This window comes from Verruconis gallopava, assembly GCF_000836295.1.
Source record: "Verruconis gallopava strain CBS 43764 unplaced genomic scaffold supercont1.47, whole genome shotgun sequence".
Taxonomy (NCBI): Eukaryota; Fungi; Ascomycota; class Dothideomycetes; order Venturiales; family Sympoventuriaceae; genus Verruconis; species Verruconis gallopava.
In genome coordinates this window covers 17941-36756 of record NW_015622183.1, presented here as the reverse complement: position 1 = coordinate 36756, position 18816 = coordinate 17941, and the positions used below count along the sequence as shown (strand labels likewise).

At 46.1% G+C, this 18816-nt stretch overlaps 6 protein-coding genes across 7 annotated transcripts; 3 read left to right on the top strand and 3 right to left on the bottom strand.

Annotated features, from left to right (window-relative positions):
- Positions 1-582: 582 nt before the first annotated feature.
- Positions 583-1804, top strand: PV09_08744 (uncharacterized protein). The gene is made up of 2 exons (XM_016362696.1): positions 583-763; positions 825-1804. Exons 1-2 carry the CDS (start codon positions 663-665, stop codon positions 1654-1656), a joined length of 933 nt encoding a protein of 310 aa, XP_016209436.1. The 5' UTR covers positions 583-662; the 3' UTR covers positions 1657-1804.
- A 2658-nt stretch (positions 1805-4462) lies between these two features.
- On the top strand, positions 4463-5394 carry PV09_08743 (uncharacterized protein). Its single transcript, XM_016362695.1, has one exon. It carries the CDS (start codon positions 4525-4527, stop codon positions 4948-4950), a length of 426 nt encoding a protein of 141 aa, XP_016209435.1. The 5' UTR covers positions 4463-4524; the 3' UTR covers positions 4951-5394.
- PV09_08742 (uncharacterized protein) lies at positions 4861-6410 on the bottom strand. The gene is made up of 4 exons (XM_016362694.1): positions 6258-6410; positions 5958-6202; positions 5624-5902; positions 4861-5571 (listed from the first exon to the last, which is right to left on the bottom strand). Exons 1-4 carry the CDS (start codon positions 6376-6378, stop codon positions 4957-4959), a joined length of 1260 nt encoding a protein of 419 aa, XP_016209434.1. The 5' UTR covers positions 6379-6410; the 3' UTR covers positions 4861-4956.
- A 761-nt stretch (positions 6411-7171) lies between these two features.
- Positions 7172-9253, bottom strand: PV09_08741 (uncharacterized protein). The gene is made up of 2 exons (XM_016362693.1): positions 8540-9253; positions 7172-8480 (listed from the first exon to the last, which is right to left on the bottom strand). Exons 1-2 carry the CDS (start codon positions 8878-8880, stop codon positions 7694-7696), a joined length of 1128 nt encoding a protein of 375 aa, XP_016209433.1. The 5' UTR covers positions 8881-9253; the 3' UTR covers positions 7172-7693.
- On the top strand, positions 9181-10878 carry PV09_08740 (uncharacterized protein). The gene has a single exon (XM_016362692.1). The coding sequence runs from the start codon at positions 9579-9581 to the stop codon at positions 10227-10229; it is 651 nt and encodes a 216-aa protein (XP_016209432.1). The 5' UTR covers positions 9181-9578; the 3' UTR covers positions 10230-10878.
- Positions 10230-11644, bottom strand: PV09_08739. 2 transcript variants are annotated; one of them, XM_016362691.1, is made up of 3 exons: positions 10879-11644; positions 10759-10830; positions 10230-10709 (listed from the first exon to the last, which is right to left on the bottom strand). In XM_016362691.1, exons 1-2 carry the CDS (start codon positions 11614-11616, stop codon positions 10825-10827), a joined length of 744 nt encoding a protein of 247 aa, XP_016209431.1. In that variant the 5' UTR covers positions 11617-11644; the 3' UTR covers positions 10230-10709; positions 10759-10824. The 2 variants fall into 2 exon arrangements, with proteins under 2 accessions (XP_016209431.1, XP_016209430.1); XM_016362690.1 differs by having other exon boundaries at positions 10759-11644.
- Positions 11645-18816: the final 7172 nt, after the last annotated feature.

The following is an 18816-nucleotide window of genomic DNA, read 5'->3' as shown; positions in this document are numbered from 1 at the left end:
GAAGCTGCAAGATGGATGGTGCTTTTCACGTCTTTCTGTTGTTGTCGAAAGCTTCAGCTCGCGTCCAGGCCTGAGAAACAAAATGGCAGCGCCGTTTTTCAATCCGCACTTTTGTCTTGTCCACGTAAGATCCATTTGAGCCATGTGGCCCGCATCAGCTCGTGTGGCGCTCTTTATGACTTCAACTCGTGAACGGGAAGATCAACTCGGCAGGGGAGCATTGTTCGCAACATCTTTTCTTGACCCCTAAATTCGCCCTCATTTTGCCCCTTTTTTAAGCCTTTCAGAGTGATTTCGCCGTTGTTGATGAACGATGAATACAAATTGCTCGAAGGTCCGGGACCTAGAGAGTTGTCTTTTCTGTTGGAAAGCCTCGGGGCGGTCGAGGCTGTTGTTTGCTTTTTTTAGTTAGCTAAAAGCACGCTGAGCTGTGAACTGAGCACCAGCCTTTAGTATTGACAGTGAAGTGAACAAAATTGAACGTTAGCGCTTTGGTGCTGCGTCTCTTCCGCCCATCCCTCATCATCATCATCATCAGCGCTATTGAGATCTAGTTCTCTCTCTCTCTCTCTCTCTCTCTCTCTCTCTCTCTCTCTCTCTCTCTCAAAGATCGAGAGCGTTGTGATGCCCTCAAAACCAAGACCAGCCTAAAGAACGACAGTATGGAGATCGACGCAAGGATTCTCAACCCCCCAGTCGAATGCCAACAGGCTGCTCGTGACGCTGAGAAAGGTCAAGCGCATGGTTTGTGGCCGCAATCTATGTAAGGGTGACGAGTGAAAGTCAGATGCGCCAATTCATGGAAAGGCTTACAGGAACAACAGGCCGTGCCACCAACGGGGCGTCTTTCTTCGGATGCCGGCGGAGATCCGCAACTTTATCTATCATTGGACCTTGGGAAGTCTAAATGTTCATGTCTACGCTGAGAACAAAGCCTCGAACGCCGTGGCCAGTTCGCGGCGCGGAGTGGATCCAAAGTCCAGGACGAAAGTTCGCCTGTACCTCTGTCGCGTTTGCCTGCGCGACGGGAAGCGTGAATGGCTAGACCAGCACTTGAATTGCTACACAAGCGCGTGCAAAGGTTTTCCGAACCTAGGCATTCTCTTTACATGCCGCCAGATCTACGAAGAGGCTTCGTTGATCCCCTTTACTGCCAATACCTTCATTTTCGTCAGCCCGGCGTCTTTCGAGAGCTTTGCCACGGCAGCTCTTCTCCCACATCAGGCGCAAGCCTTGCGCAGCATCACTCTGTGGTCACCCATCACAGCGTCCCGCTTCACGGACGCGAAAATCTCGTGGAGTAGCTGGTCGATACCGCAGATCGTACGAGAGCGAGAGCTCCTTGTGGGTCTGCAGCACTTAACCGTCCACCTAAGCATCTATCGAGACGACTCCGCCCACGTCCTGGATTCTACCCGTGGTATCTTGAGCCTGGGGCATTGTCACATCAAACGTTTAAAAACAGTGACAATCAGCACGACGTACGACGGCGTGGATGAGGCCCATGGTGCATCAGAAACGCTCCAGAAGGCAATTGAGCAATATACAATGAGACTAAAGCATGTGCTGCTTGGTAGTCTCTCGGTTCCTGGTTTCGACGATGATGTCTCAAGGCATTCTTTAAATGAAAATGTCCATGTCTTCAACACCTCTTGAGCGGCTCGAGTGATGAAAAGGAAGGTCGAGAAAAGTTCAGGTGTAGATCTTAGGAACTTTAACTACTGAGGCGAAAAAAATACCGCGAATGTATCATTATTGCAATGCGCCTGCTTTAAACAAGTCTCCAGTGTTAGATGGATGTGATCAAGTAATGACATGATGAAGCACGTCCCCATAAATACCAAACCACCAAATGAGCTTTCCGAACAGAGGCAAATCTTCATATCCGTAATGCTGGATGTCGTCTTTTGGGTGGGATGGGTCATCACTGCGGACAATCACCCTGACGGATGGCGTTTGATTGTTGGAGTATCGGTATCTACATGCGAGTGGCCAACAGGGTATTTCGTACACCTGAGTAACTTGGCAGTCCGCTCTCCACTGGCCCAAGCATTCTCTTCGATCCTCTTCGAAATATAACATCATGCCGACCGTTGGTTGATCTTCGCGTTCAAAGTCATTACACAGCTGAATTGCTCTGACTCCGTCTAGCGAAGCTGCCGAGTGAAACCAGTCCACATTCTGGTAGCCGAAAAAATCTTCTTGATCGAACGTTGCTAGAGGAGACGCCATGCTCCTGTCAAAGGAGGGACGCGGTATATTTGCTGGAACTGCCGCATCTTGGTTGACGGTGTTCCTTGCGTTACATGGATGCGGTTGGTGACATGGTTGTGCAGAATGTGGCTCACATATGTAGCCTACCTCCCTAACTTCGCCCCCAAAAGGAGAGTCAGTCGTCCAAGTCAAGGCCCGGAGCTTACCACTGGAGTTGGAGAAAACGTGTTCTGGTCGAATGTGTTGCTCTGCCCAGGATTCCAGGTACGGCCCGAATATCATGTCTCGATTACACGACGTTCGTACCTAACTAAATGTAAATCTTCCCAAAAACTTCTGATCATATCATAACCTACCATCAACGAGCCAGGTAGATCCTTCGATCGATTCGCCCTAGAAAGCCAGATGTCTCTGATCTGTTCATTCCTGGCAAGAGGAAAATACTGCAAAGTGAAGCTACGTTCTCCAATAGACTGTTGAATATGAACGGATCCTCCCACTCTCTCTTCAGCCTCACAGAAATGTATTTCAAAGTGGGTATCTCTTTTCGACCATACGATCGCCAGACCTCGCGTATGTCCTGAGAGCTCTGAAGACCTTCTCCACAAGTTTCCAACTCGACCTGGACTATTTGATATCTGCCAGACACGCGAGGACACTACCCAGTCTGGTGGAACAAGAACATCGCTGATTACAGACTGCCCGTTTTCCCGCAGCACGTCAGAACACCAAAAAAGAAGTCCCTATGAGCATTAGCAGAGGTATAAGATGTTTTGTATCATTTTTGTATGATTCATTGACCACTAAAGTATGCCTTTGGAATATGTGGACAATGAAATGTTCGTATGTTGGCTAACTGAAAACATAGGCCATCTACGAGCATGGCAGAGGATATGAATCAGTGCCTGCATACCTTTCGTTCAAAGCTAGTCTGGGAAGACCATAGATTGCATTCGACGTCCGATGCATCAGGATCAAAATTCATAGTATGAAACCATGACGTAAAATTGATGGGAGTACGAATGGGACGAGAGGACATGGTCGCTTCAGGATGATTTATAGCTAAGATCCCAATATCATCAAACTCGAAATGAGCATGCCTAACCATTTTCAAGGGTGATAACCTGGTCGCGCCGTTGAAATGCGAAGTCTCGACCCTGGTAAGATAATCGCGACCAAGCAGTCTGGAAAACTGAACATAAAAATCCTCTTGAAGATCAATAATACTATGCTGTCGAGCACAGAAGAGCGTGTTGACAAGTGGCATGAAATTAGAAATCTGCTGCATCACTACTAGGCTGTCGTGCAAGCCGGAGTTTTCTAAATGGTTGGCGATTCCGAGGCGTAGTTCAACTGGAAAATAGTGCATTGCACCGAATATGTCAGCGATAGATTTGTTTATGCGCACATAGAGGCTGCGTAACAGGGCAAAGTGATTTTCGAGCATGGCGTCCGCAAGGATAGAAAGCCTCCGGGGTTGAATCTGACTAGGTGTCCATAATGGCCGCGTAGATTGTGCGATAAGCCAAGCACCGGTCATTAAGTCAATGCCGTTATTCATCTGATTAAGTATGTGCAAGTAAACCGAGAAGCAATCATCATGGACTAAGAAGGCCTCTCGTTCAAAAACATGTCGATATGGCCATGTCGATTTTGAGACGAAAAGATTGACAACATATTGTTTCGCATCCTGATTTTGTTGATCACACAGTCGTGTAAAACGTTCCAACGTATAGTTACCAGAGCTCGGAATCTGCGTGATAATGCCTGTCGACGTCCCCTGCTCCGTAGATTGTAGCAGAAACTCGGCGCCAGTCACGCCGTGGCACTCTGTGCCTGAGCCGCACAGAGCTCGTGCAAGATGCCCTGTGGACACATGAGCTCGGCGGCAAAATGTCGCGCGGTTGATGTCACGGACCGGTTGTCCTTTTGCTCCAGGTCAAACACAATGGACATCTAGTTCTCTGCAGCACGTATGAGGGCGGAAGTTCACTTTCAGGCCGGCAAAGATCCTTTAAAAAAACATGCACCATCACATCAATCGAAACTCGTGCATGTAAGGAAGCGGTGGATTCTTGATACAAAGGCAGCAATATGTTTGTTAGCTTATAATGGAGATCGGAGTGCATTCCCTCTTTTGTAGCCATGAGTCCATTTAGTCAGAGAATGGTAGTCTCTCTAATATTCGCGCTAAAATCCGGTACCGGCAGGAAATTCGAAGACAAATTTGGACAACGAGTGTGAAACGTTTTTTATATTCAGGTGTCAACACGGCCTCTTGTGCATCCTCGAATAGATCTATCGACCAAGATGGGACGCTCAAAGCGAGATGTACTCGCCACCTTCGACCAGACTCTCAACCCACCTGCGACTTTACCAGACGACCATGCCATCTGTCGAGTGCTTAAAGCTGTGGGCAACAACTTGTTCAATGTCGAGGATGCGACGGGCAAAACATTGTTGGTAGAACTCCCTGCCCAATTCAGGTCCAAGTTTTGGATCAAGCGACGAGGCTATGTTCTTGTAAACCTCGTCGCCTTCTCAGAGCGCGATAACAAGCTCGACGGCGAGATCGTCAACCTCGTTGGCGAGGAGCGCATCTGGAGGAAGATGAACTACTGGCCTAAGGAATTTGAGAAGAAGAATGTTTATAGCGATAGCGATGACGACGACGAGGAAAGGGAAGACTATAATGTCGGCAAAATGCCCTCCAGCAGTGACGAGGACGAGTGTTGAGCCGACCTATTCTACATGTTCGTGCTGCTCATGCTTGACCGCGTCTTGCTCTTCGGTGCGCGTTCCCCACCACAACATTGCCAGACTAAGAGCAAGAGATCCGACGACGACACCGGAAGAAGCATTCGTGCTCGGATACACGTTCCACGCCCACTCCTGCGCCCCCCACAAGACGTATATCGACACCGGGTGCAATCCACTACGCCATAGCATGAACGGTGTCGACCATGCTACCAGAGAGTAGAATTGATAGTGAAGAGAGCGAGCGCACAGCAATCCAATGGCAGTTGATGTTAGAATAGTTGTCAGTATGTAGTCTGGTGTGACTCTGTCGGATATGGCTTCGGCAACGCGCCAGTCCGCCATTTCAGACATGAAGAACTGAATCGTCTCCGGTAAAGACTTCTTTGATGGCTTGACCCAGCGTGTCCACGCAAAGAGTAGTAGGAGGGCTGCATGTGCTGCCAGTAAGCTGATAGAGAACGATCTAGACAGGAAGATGTCCTCTGGGACGAAGCGCCAATTCACTGTCCATTTGTAGAGAAACTGACGGCCAAAGTCGAATGCACGGTAGACATATGCACGCCAATGGGTTCGCACAAATTCATATGCGAACAGACCCTGAACTTGTTTAGTGAGAGCCTTTTCATTATGTTGAAGCAACTTGGCTTACCTGTGTTTGCGCAACCAAAAGCGCCATTGTGATCGAACGCTCAAGCTCGATGGCCTGAAGCAAGACAAAGGATACACCGGGGATGGACAGAAGAATGCTCATTTTGACGCCAACACCGCAGCTGAGGTAGGTTGTTCCCAGGACCCATTGCTTCTTTTGATACGCATAAATCGTGAGCCATAGAAAGAGAACGGCGAAGCAGTCATTGAACAGCCGCAACATGTATATGCTGTGCAAGCGCTTGGATAGCACCAGCAATGGAAACACGTAAGGCGGAACCTGCACCAAGAATGTCAGCAACATCCCTTGTGGCAAGAGATGAATGAAGGCGAACCTTGGCACGACGATAGCAAGCCATAACGACAGCCAGGGTAGCAAGATAGACCAGCGCGAATAGAACCTGTCCAACTACGATGTTCTGACCTCGATTTGTCAATGCATGTAGGATCCTGTATATGTACACGTGCAAGCCTGGGTACACGAGCGGCCCCGTGTCACCCTCGATTTTGTAGTAATTCTTTTCGCCTTTCACGTAGGCGTCAATCTGCTGCATATATGTGACCCAATCAATCTCCGTGTCTTTCCCATGTTAGCGTGATGCACTCGCAGATGACCTTTGTCGTTCAGCGCTTACATGGAATTTTCCATATGATCGCTAGACACAACACTGCATCGCCAGCGATGAGTAGAGGCGAGACCCATCTCGTCTGTTTCGGATCCTTCGCTATCAAGAACAGACTTTTTATCGATTCCATAATTTTCGATAAATGGAAAATACGATGTTGTTGGACGTGGACGTGGACGAGGTATTATAGTTTCTGCGATGTGCCCCTTGTGAGGCGGTTGTAAACCTGTCAACTTCGTAGTGTGTTTCATCCAGGTTGCAAACATCGAAACACCAGTAAGGGTGGCACTACCATTGCTTCTGATATGATTCAAAATTCGATAATCGAATCCTACAGCACGTCTTGCCTACGTAACTCTAATCATTCACGTTATTTCGGTCATTTTGAGTTACCGCTTCCTCATCCTCGACTCTGAGCCAACTCCACACAATGCTAGACGAACTTGCCCGCGGCATCAGCGCAGTTGGCTAACTTTTGAACAAAATTGCATCCTCCTGAAAATTCATCTTTTAATCTCCGTTACATTGTACATCTGCCATCTATCTTCAGATGCGCAATGGGAAAAAGTGAGACTCTTCGCAGCGATATAAAATAGGGTGACCAAATCTTTATCGAGGAATTTGAGAACCCATTCTTAGAAAAGCTACTCGAGTGTACGGAATTATGGTTTTGAAAATGCCGTCCCGTGATAGCTTCTTGCAGCGCTTAATTTCAACGTCTATTTATGCACTCTGTGCTACAACCCCGCGGCAGCATATTTCTACGGAACACAGCTAAATGACCCAGGTCCGGAGAGTCACCTAGGCCCTTCGCGAAAAGTACAGTGCTACAGAGTTACCAGGAAACACAAACTGGGAATGACTAAGCAATTGAGTCTTGAATGCAATACATTAAGGATGGACAAGTTGAGTCATGAAGTGTTGTTTAGTTGAACTGAATCTAAAGTCTAGGCTGTTGTTTTTTTCTGTATATTTACTAGTATCTTGACCTGGGCGCTTTAGAACAAGTTTGAGAATTTGCTAAGGAGACGCATAGTATCGCGTTCGTAGTCAGTTCAAGGTAGAACTCCAAAAGTGTAAATTTTGCAGAATAAACAGAGACCTCGACTTGTACACGCAGAACCAACCAAGAATTTTGGTGGACATGCAGGCAAGCTGATCGATCATGACTTAGTGACTAGCTTCAGGGAAACAATACGTCAAGTTCCAAAGGAAGGATTGTGAATTGTAACTGACTTAGAATACAGAATTGAAATTCTTTAGTGCAATCCAGCCTTGCTATTGAAGTGCTCAGATCCACAGACCTTAAGTAATATATGACCTTTTGACAGACTTGCCAATACGGGACTCTTCAATGGGAAATACCAGGTTGTCGAGACTCTTTGTGGACAGCCGTGAGTCAAACATATGCCGATCCTGATTCTCTTTGGACAGAGCCCAGTTCATCAGCGCTGCTTTTTCTGCCCCTCGTCCCTTCCGAGTACAATCTCATCTCTTTCCCACAGATAGGATAGAGCAGTGCCCATGGGACCTAAGACGCAAATTCTGGTAAGCAGACCAAACATATCGCCTACCGAGAAGCCACTGGGTTCGACTCTTGCATTGAACCTTGCACTTAAGCTGAAGACCAGATAGGAAATGGATGATATGATGTAGTCCCATTGGAGAAAGTTGAGCGCGCCTTGGGCCAAGGAAGTAACAGTTGTGGCAGCATACGCAAAAGGATTTGCAGGGACAAGAGCAGACAGTGGGTGGAATTCGGCTGCTACAGAAGGATTATAAATATGTGGCAGTACAAGTGCCGTGAGAGATAGAGCCCAAATTGCGGCGTGACCTGGCACGGCAAAAGCGAGGCCAAATTTATAGACATTGCGAAGTCTCTGCAATTGATCTTGCTTGCTCATTGTCGAGTTAGGAGGGGATCCAGAAAATAGTTTCCAGAGCCTTAGAAGCAAGATCACGTAGAGGGGCACAGGCTGCCAGAGAGCGAGGGCCCTAACCTTTGTGTCAATGGAGATCACGGATGGACTTGGAAGGTTCATAAAAATGGTTGGCGGAAGAAAGCCTAGTGTAAAAGCGAGCGGAATACCAGAGAGAATGGCAGGATCAATGGCCAGGTTAGAGGGAGCTGGTGTAGCCACCGTTGGTGATGTGATGACGTATAGCAAAAGATATGCTGGTGCGATGAGAGCGAGTCCGCCAGCTTGGAAGAGCAACCCATACACGGAGATGCTGAGATGGAGGGTTAGCAATCTAATCATGGGGTCGCGTAGAGGGCAGAGGCAGCATACAAAGATACCAGTTTGCCTTTGTTGCCATTTCTGTATCCCTCGAGCAGCCAAATCATAAAGAACGCGAACCCTTGGACTGCGAATAAGGAACTTTGCAGGCTTAAGCCAGGGGCCGAGCCGTCTGTACATGGCGAGAAAAACTGCACCAAGGTAGCAAGGAAGTCATCAACAGCCTCGGCACCTGTGATTTTTGGGTTATACAACGTTCCGTCAGAAAGCACGCCTTTTGCTTTGTGCTGTTCAATCAACTCATAGTAGCCTGTGGAGATGGAAAGGCCGTGAATAGTGGCTCCACCTACCAATAGGAGAGCAAACAGAGTAAACTTCGTAAGAGCAGACATGGCTTGCGAACAAAATCTTTAGCTCAAGAAAATCCGGAATGAGGTGGGAATGTGCTGTTGATGACAACGATTATAACGAGATGATAATGAGACGGATTGCAGGCGTCCATCATCACAACCTTTTACCAAGGCGTGCTGATTCGTATCGACTCGGCTGACATGTTGCTCCGCAACACGAGACGATTCCTTGCTGCTGATCGCGTGAACTTAATAGGCTACAGGTTGACGTACATTCTCGGTACATGCAGGGAGTCTACAAGTACCTGTGGACCGAACTGCACCGCGGCTGTTTGAACGGCGGCTGGCTTTCGGGCGTATCTTTACTCAGCCAGTATTGGTATAACTGTCTTGCTGAAATCGTCATGGCTTTGCTTTGGCATGCGATGACGGGATTTCGCTGTCCTGCGTGCACTTCCAGCACAGAGCGCAGACAAGGCGGCCCCGATGCCGGTCGCAAGTTCTCGTGGCTTCTACGGGATCGCAAACTTTCCAAACATGAACCGATAAAGGACGGCACAGACGTCAAGGCCAGCCCAATTTTGCACGATGAAAGCTATATTCGCTGTAAATGAAAATTACGCACCTTGGTTTTCCTTCCCTACGTAGTAACTAGCATTTGATCTGCTCCGTCTACGTAGCGCCATCGCCCGATCACCTCTCCTACTCGATCATTCTCCGCAGGAGTACCCTCCGTCATCATGTTCGGTGTAATCGTATCTGGTCGACCGGTTCTCACAGCATTTGAAAAGATCTCGGACACGCAGATCAAATTCTCGATTCCTTCACATCCGCCTTTCAACCACCTCGTCGTTTTTACCTTGCCCGGCGCATCTCTACCAGTAGACGCCGCGGCTGCTTGCTATCTGCAAATTGCTCCAAGTGCAGACTTCAAGCTTCTTGGCGCGTTGAGCAATGACAAACAAAGCGCAATCTTCAAGATCAGGAACACGGCCGTAGGCACAGCAATGCATGGCATTGGAGTTGTGGACGAAGACGTGATGACCGATGGAGGAGCTCCAGGCTCAAATGATGCTATCACATTAGGCATATCGCTTGAACCGATAGCACAGGTCGAGGCGAATCTAGCTGCCGCAAAAGCTGCTCAGGGAGGCACCACAACAGGGCAAGAGCTTGTGAGAGCTGGAACGCCAATCGCTGCCCCCAGGCAAACGATCAACACAAAATTGTTGGCTCAACGAATCATACAAAATGCCTTTAACTTCCTTTCGAGCTTCTCAAGCGGAGGAAGCAATGATGCGGTGCCACTTAAGAGCTTTGAGGAGTGGTGGAAGAAATTTGAGAAGAAAATAGACTTGGACCCAGGCTTCTTGGAGCGCGAGACAGGATGAGGCTGTGACGCTCAATTGTTGCTTGACACTTTGGGAACAGCTCCCCAAGGTCGTAACTTTCTTCCTTTTGCCGATCAATTACGAACAAGTGCTGTTTTAAAGTCTACCTAAACATCGGGGGCAAAACCTCGTTCAAGGTAATGCCTAGGTGGAATGCAAGTGTCGACTCCAGCACCCCCTCTGTGTGCAGGATACTCCCTGACACAACCTCATCTCGATGATACTGAATTTTAAACCCCCCAAAATCTCAGTGCAGATCATAACGGCCCCTATCTGACTGATCAAGGCGACACTGCGCTGCCCAAAGCCTATATAGCAACACAGCAGCTGCTAGGTTACCCATCCATTTCGTACTCAGAAAACAAACGTACCCAGGACTGCGATCCTGTTTCATCGGCTAGTTCGTTTTGAGAATGATGTGCACTTCTGCAATATGCATGGACTAGCCTTTCGGGAGCGAACATGTACAAAAAGCCTGATCTGAGAAAACGTCAGTACGGCTCCAGATTGACTGTTGTAATCCACTCACAGTGACCATGCGATATGGTCAACTACAGTTCTGTGGAGCCGGCCTTCGTGTACTTCCTAGCTATGTTCACTGCTGGGAAATCATTTACATAGCTGCCCATTCGAATGTAAAAGCTCTCACATCGTCTTTGGCTCTTGCGCCTCCAATCATGTAGCCTTTCTTGACTCCCGTCCCCAGCCGCCCCCCACCAACAATGTCTAGTAAATCTATTTCTTCGTCCCATTCATAGCTGGTAACCAGAAAATGACTGTGATATCGAAGTGGATCTCCAGGATAAGCGACATACTGACATCCAAATCGCAAGCCTGGTCCCATGAAATATCCTTTCTCATGCAGGTGGGCAAACAAGGGGTACGATGAAGGGACTTTTGGCAGGTCTGGAATGGGTGACGCATGTAATGGTGGATAGGATGTTGTCGGTGTGAGCCGCAGGGGTTCGATCTTAGAGCTCTGTATAGCTTCCATGCTAGACCCAGCTCGTTTCAAGTGCGCCTGTTTTTTTTGAAGCGACTGCTGCCGCTGCATCTGAGCACCTTCGAGTCCTTCGCGCTCAAGTTCTGCAATGAAAGCTTTCTTTTCTTCTGGATTCAAATTGGCCAAATTACTCGCATGTCCCGCAACATCATCGGCAATAAAAGCATGGCCTTTTTCAACCAACAGCCTGGCCTCTTCAGGCATCAGCTCTAGAGGAATTCCGCTGAAAACCGTCTGCTGCGTAGCTTGTGGGATGTTGCCAATGAGAACTCCGCAGATGTGGTGTTTGGACCTCATGTGTGTGACTGTGCTGACATCAAATACGAAATAGCGAGAGGAAATCTCAGAGATCAAAAACGGCTCCGATACTGAGACTTGGACCATTTTGCACGACGTACGCTGTCTACACACATAGATAAAAAATTCAAATGCCATTCCGGTGTGTGACGATTTGTTGCGACCGGACTAGCTCCGTACGCGTACACTTCAGCATGCTCAAAGCACAACGTGGTAGTTCTACTTGGCACATCTGTAAATCAGAGCGATGTCTTAAGTTAGAAATAGGATTTCGATTGCGTCAACATGGCCTCCCCTTGTACGAATATTTCCCCAGATGCCTTGTAAACTATACAATCTGTGCAGCGCGTTGAATGATTCTGTGCCTATATTTGCTTATCAAATCTCCTCAATCAGGACCTGAAGCTTCTCATAGAACTATCTCGTCGTCACCATCCTCACTAGTCTTCAAGTTCACTTGACTTGCATTTTTATCATTTCTAAACGATTTTCAAAGGCGATTTTGAATTTTAATGTGCAATCGGGCAATAAATCAGGCTTTAGATTTGAACCTTTGCTTTCTCTGAATTCCTATATTCCCATTCCTCGCCGTCAAATGAAACAACGAGTTACGTTTAGCTTCGAGCGCTGGAATGTTTTCCCCGGACGTAATGGGTCAAAGGCTGCTAAGACTAGACTGTAAAGACCATTCCAAAGTTTGGAGCGAACATGATTAGGTTATTATGCAGTTTAATGCCGATCGCGCTCATATCGACCTGATTATTCGTTAAAGCCTCGCATTTTCGAGCTGCTTGCTGGTAACACAACCTTTGACAACGCAAAGAAGAAGGGCAGTTTTCCTAATGAGAGCTCTTAGTCATGGTGAGCAGCCCGACAGAGTAGGAAGACGAGAATTTTCGGTGCCGAGATGAGGCTCCTTCAAGGCAATGGCAAGCATGATTGTTCAAAGCGTCTGATGTGCGAAATGTCCAATTACATGCGCAGAAATTCTCCACTTCCAATTCCTGTCTCAACCCATTTTTCCCGACATATCTCCTTGCATGGGATTTTGGGCATATACTCTGATGTCGGCTATTACCGGATGTGGAAGTTCCAGCAGCTCTTCACACTAGGTACTATCCGGGGTCTGCGTTGAGAGGATCCACCGTTATCAACCTGTTCCCGTACTGCTCTTTGCTGGTCAGTAACGCAACCAGCGATAATAACAAGGATAAGATACAAACGCTTTATCTTTCCAACGGCTTTGTTCTGCATTATGTCGATCCCTGCATGTTGTGCCGTTCCGAGGGGACTAAGGGACTTGCTTCCTGCTTAGGTGATAGATAGCGAGACTTCTTGCTTTGTCGTAAAATATACAAGAGCTGCGAAAGGATCTGGCTACGCAACCTGAAAAGAATCTGTTCATTTCGAGATTTTCGTATTCGTGTTCCAATCTATTGCGCTACCAGAACAATGAGTTCACAGCTCACGTCTATTCCTGGCACAGTCCACCTTGTGGATCTTGAAGGTACAATGCATGTTCGCCACGCTGAGGGAGGGCAAAGAGACATTGTACTTGTTCCATCACCCAGCAGCGACCCAGAAGACCCGTTGAATTGTAAGTTTTGCGTGGCAATGTCTCGCATCACTGCTCCATGTTGATACCTGTCTTAGGGTCACCTCGTCGAAAAACACTATCCACGACATGTATGTGCATCTACACGCTCATGGTCGGAATCGCGTCCGCAGCTATATATTCCGTCCTTGAGCCTATTTCAGAAGCAACAGGCCTAACTCTGGGAGATCTGAATGCGGGCACGGGTTACATGTTCCTCTTCTTCGGCTGGGGTTGCTTGATTTGGCAGCCTCTTGCCCTTCAATATGGCAAACGACCAGTGTACCTGATCTCCATTTTAGCGACCATGGCAATTCAAGTGTGGGCGCCATACACCAAAACAAATGGACAATGGATCGCGAACAAGATCCTGCAGGGTTTCTTTGGTGCGCCAATCGAAAGTCTATGTGAGATCAGCGTGACGGATATTTACTTCACTCACGAGAGAGGTCGGTATATTGGATTGTACGCACTCCTTCTGGCAGGGAGCAATTTTTTTGCGCCCATCATCGCAGGCTTTATAGCAGACAGCCAGGGTTGGGAGTGGGTTCTGTTTTGGTGCGCCATCTTCTGTGGAATTGGATTTGTTTTCTTGTTTTTCTTCATGGAAGAGACAAATTTCCCCCGCGGGTCAGTGTTGCGTGAAGAAGAGAGCGGCACGCTATCGCCTATCGAAGTTGCCGAAACACCTACTTCAAGCAACGAGAAAAAGGGAGGCATAGATTCCAGTGCCGACAATATATCGCCCGTCGAACTGGAGACTGGGCAGACTGTGTTGTCTGAGCGACCAAGGACATACCTGGACAAGATCAAATTAATTCATTCTCGTGACTTAAAGAAGGAGAATCATATTCTGGGAATGATGTGGCGGCCGCTAGTCTTCCTCACATTTCCAGTTATTTTCTACGCCGGTTTCTCCTATGGCAGCAACTTGGTTTGGTTCAACGTTCTAAATGCCACAGCATCGCTAATCCTTGCTAATCCGCCATATAATTTCAAAGCCTCAATGGTCGGACTTTCTTACTTATCTCCTTTGATCGGTGTTGCTATAGGTTCCTTCTATACGGGAGTCCTTGGCGACAAGTTTATTTTAAAGCTTGCTAGAAGGAGATCTGGCATTTTGGAATCAGAATATAGGCTTTGGCTCTTTGCTCCAAGCCTGCTACTTATTCCGGGTGGTTTGATCTTGTGGGGCGTTGGAGCTGCCCACAGCATCCACTGGTTTGGAGTTGTCTTCGCGATGGGCATCATCGCTCTTACAAATACAATTGGACTACAGCTAAGCGTAGACTACTGTATCAATTCTTACAAAGACTTGAGTGGAGAAGCCATGGTAACGGTTATTCTCGTGCGCAACACGATGAGTTTTGCGATAGGATACGGCATTACTCCATGGGTCGACGATATGGGTCTGCAGAATGCATTCATCACTGCCGCGTTTGTGGGTCTTGCCCAGTGTTTGACATTTTTGATCATGATTAAATACGGCAAAACTCTACGCAAGATAAGCATGGTTAGATACCAAAAGTATGTTGAGCAAATGGCTGCGGTAGGAATGATTCACTAGCTGCAACCGACGTAGACGCATTCGGATGGCGAGTCACTTTTTCGCTGACAAGGGAATGGACGCGTCTATACCGCTGAGGAGATGAAAACCATGAAAAAGATGATGAAATAATATATCTGGTAGCCAGGAAAAGATATGAAATTTTCATGACTCGCTATTCTTGAGCATCAAAGCTCTACTGAAGGTTTATTTAAGGGAGGCCTGCTTGGTTGTTGCATACAATTGAGGTATGCTCTGGGACATGCGAATCAACTCCAGCCTAAATTCTGGCCTGGTCAATCATAGAGAGGTTGTAAGCCTCAGTGCAACAATCTATTGTGCTTTGATTCCTTTTCACTCCGTGTCTAGTTTCTATGAACAAGACAAATCTCAAGTATTGCAGTTTAAGACTCGAAACAATTGCGTAAATTGACTGACTTAAGTTATCAGTCTTCAGATTAATTATTCGACGTCTGTTGAAAATCATGATGTGAAACATGCTGGTTCAGGTACACTGAAACTCGGTGCATATTGATTCTTGAAGGTCCTGCACACAGCTCTGGCTAGATGATTTGCTGCTAAGAGTCAAATCTACTTATGGCTCTGTCATGCTTGACATGAAATTCATGAGAATAAAATCTGAGGCTTAAAAACCATTCCAGCTAAACAAGGTCTGGGATTCTGCCTACAACCACGGTCTATTGCACATAGGAAATAAATTCAGAAGCTGTAGTGGCTGATCATTGAATGATGACGCAATGGCATCGAACATACAGAGATATTAACATAGATTCACACTTCATATTGGCTGGCTTGAAGACACGAGTTGAGATGCCGCAATAAGCTTAAAAGGATACTTATGTAAAAATACGCTTCTAGTATCCAAACCGACATGCAAAAATGCGTCTCTATCAATCAAGAAGCGCCAAAGCCTAAAAGCTAAATTTCCATTTTTACGATATAAACCTGGTTGTTACATAAAATTTTCTAACACATTTCTATGAAATATCTGCTCAAATGCCCTATGAGGTTTCCCACACGGGCAGATCACTAGAGCACGCATTAATTCTGCGTCTTATAGCTATCTTGAATGAACTAGGCACATATTGCACATACACTCACATAAAGCTCTCTGTCAGCGCTCCTAAACAACTATAGCCTTCTTCGAATTTCTGGACATCGGCCGAGACCTGAAGATCAAAAGAAGTTGATGTTGGTTATCCCAACAATCACCATGAGCATGAAAAGAACAAGATTCACTTACGTCTTTTCTGGACCTTAACGTAGTCGAATATTTGCGTATGAAAGTGACAACATGAACAAGATATGGATAAGTGGAAATGTCCAAGTGCATCCCATTGCCTTATTTTACGCTTTCCAATAGTAAAAGTTTCTCGTTAAGATGATCGTGAGGCATATTCTCTCATGCCTGTCAGATTGTAAAACTTTTACATGTTTCTAAGCACTAACATTGTCGCGCTCAAGGCGTTCAAAAACATACTGCGTGAAAGTCGGCGATGGACAAGAGACGATATATTCAGAAACGAGATCTAATTTAGACCATGGAATAATTTCACAAATTCTGAGATCCCTTGCAAAAATATGCATTCCTCCTTCTCTCTACTACAGCCTTAGCTAAGGGTACAAATTCATATAATGGTAAAGGGCATCCATAAATCTGTATTTCTCTTCAGAAAATTTTACCCGTTTGAAAGAAATGTAAATTATGAGACTAATTTAGTACTGCATTACAAGTTTAGAGAAAATGAGAGAAATTAGCATGTAAACTTCTTATTTTGTCCCGTGGTCATATGAGCGAATGAGAAAATAACGTTCCTCTGGAAAGTATATACCATCCAGAATACATCAGAAATGCTGCTTCCATAACAAAATTGCTTTCGTAAATTCATAAAATGATTTTCCTAAACAGTAATACAACATAATTTTTAGTATTTAGCCCACTTAATGCATTTCGCACAGCAGTTCTTATATATATATATGAAACTTCATCATATCGCATAACTGTATTCTTCCTTGAATTAAGCAATCTCAAGGGTTGGATGTGAAACCAACTTCCTCGCTTTTTCTTCTAGGGACTGGGCAGAGTCGAATCTCCCCATCGTCCATCAAAAGCTAGTGGAAATGTAGCAAACAATATCTGAATTAGTTCTTGTGCAGAGCGAACCTGTGAAAATCACTAGGGATAAAACTTTTCCCCAATAGCTTAAAGAATATTAAGTGCAAGTTACGCTGATTCACTTTATTTGGTAATTCAGAAAACACAATCGCTCGCATAGCAACTTTATTTGATTTTTCCAGTATGTGATCTAAGAACCTTGTACTTCATCAGCAGCAAGTAAGGTGCAATAAGAAATATCTTTTTGGGACGCTAAACATGCAGATTCATGAAAACTTTCCTAGACTGATCTATTTGCTTGCGTGCTATCCCCAAACTACCCTCCTTTGGTTTTGAACTTGCGAGAAGAGTTGAATAGCCCTGATCAAGACCATTATATAAACAGCAATTTTGCTAAATTGGTCATGCTCACCATAAACGGCTTATCAGTGTTGCTGGATGGAAGAAATATATAACGCAAAGACCGCAATTTTTTTATTCAAACTGCTGAAGAAGGAGACTTCATTTTCAACTGGTAATGAGACCAATTTGCAATCTTAAGAATGCCCAGTGTAAATTGAACAGTTAGAAACATTTTAAAATACGAGCATAGATTGCTCTAAGAAATATGACGATAATATGGCATTTTTCTGATTCTTCGCATCATGATGTGTCGTTGGGAGGTCTGTGAATCTGAGTTGATTGTTGCAGAGTACATATCTTCATGATCAGCTCATGGCTCTGATTGGCTCTGTGGGATGAGGCTCCTCTCGTTTCACCTTTTGTTTTGAAACGTCTTTCAGATGAAACGATAAAGAAACTTGATAATTAAGATCAACCCAAACAAATGAATCTTACAAGGCCGCCTAAATCATCGGGTTTTTTTTTTCCTTCTCAGGTATTTGAAATCCCTATAAAGCGTTGCGTCAAATGGTTTCACGCGCTACTTTTGACTCAAGCAAGATATAGCACGTCACTTCAGGCCCTATTAATTCACTCTTTTGGACGGCTATTGATCATATGCCCCAGCGGCTCGTGCATATAAGCGACTCGCTGCTGAAACTGAGTTTTAGGGGAAGCTTACGAGGCCTACGCGCTCCTCCACTCGGTGCGTGTGAGGGAGCTGCTTAGCGCCATGCTTTAATTGGCATGTAGAGCTCTGTGGGCACGCATCTTGTGGACTCCCCTTGTCGCTCCTCCCACACAGAAGGTCATCCTTTATTTTGCATTCGCGTGTCGATTTTTCTGGTCTCCACAGCTGAGTTCCAACCCTCGTAAGGGTTAAAATTGGCGATGAAGATAGTTTCTGTTTCTCTGCTGCCCTCTGCCAAGTATAAAGCTTGGCATTCCTCTCGTTATGTCTTTTTCATCATTCCACTCCGCAGTTTAGACGTGATCATTCAGTTCATCGAGTACTTTTTTCTCCTTCGCATTTTTCAAGGCTGGACCTGTTCACAATCCTTGGCTCATTTGCATACCATTCTTTCCTTTCTGCTTGCAATATCGAGTTGCCTCACTCCTGCGTCCCAACATCTTCGTATAGGAAGGTAAAAAAAGGCAACATTTCTGAAATAGTAACTGCGACTATGATCTCTGAAAAACTCTCATTCTTTGCTATCACTGGCTTTATCGGCCTCAGCAGTGCTCATGCTGTTATGTCAAATCAGTGTGCTGATTGGATGGATCGGATCAGCGATCCGACTCCCAAGTGGGTCTCTTGGCGGATCTGGATAATCCACTAGGATTATCCGGATTGATCCACCTGAGGCCCTTTATGGCGTTACTGAGGCTGTTGATTATGCCACATATGACTTAAAATAGAAAATATTTATGATGGTGAAGTGCTCGGATTGCTATTACTTTAAATCTATAATCTTAGCCTTAGCCCATGATTGCAAGCATTGAGTCGCTTGGATCGTTTGAGGCTTCAGGTGGTTGCGGTGCTTAGTCACCATATGACCTAATCGGCTGAACAAGCGTTCAGGCTCATCGCTCATCGCAGGTATTGACAGCATATCCAATGCCATTTTG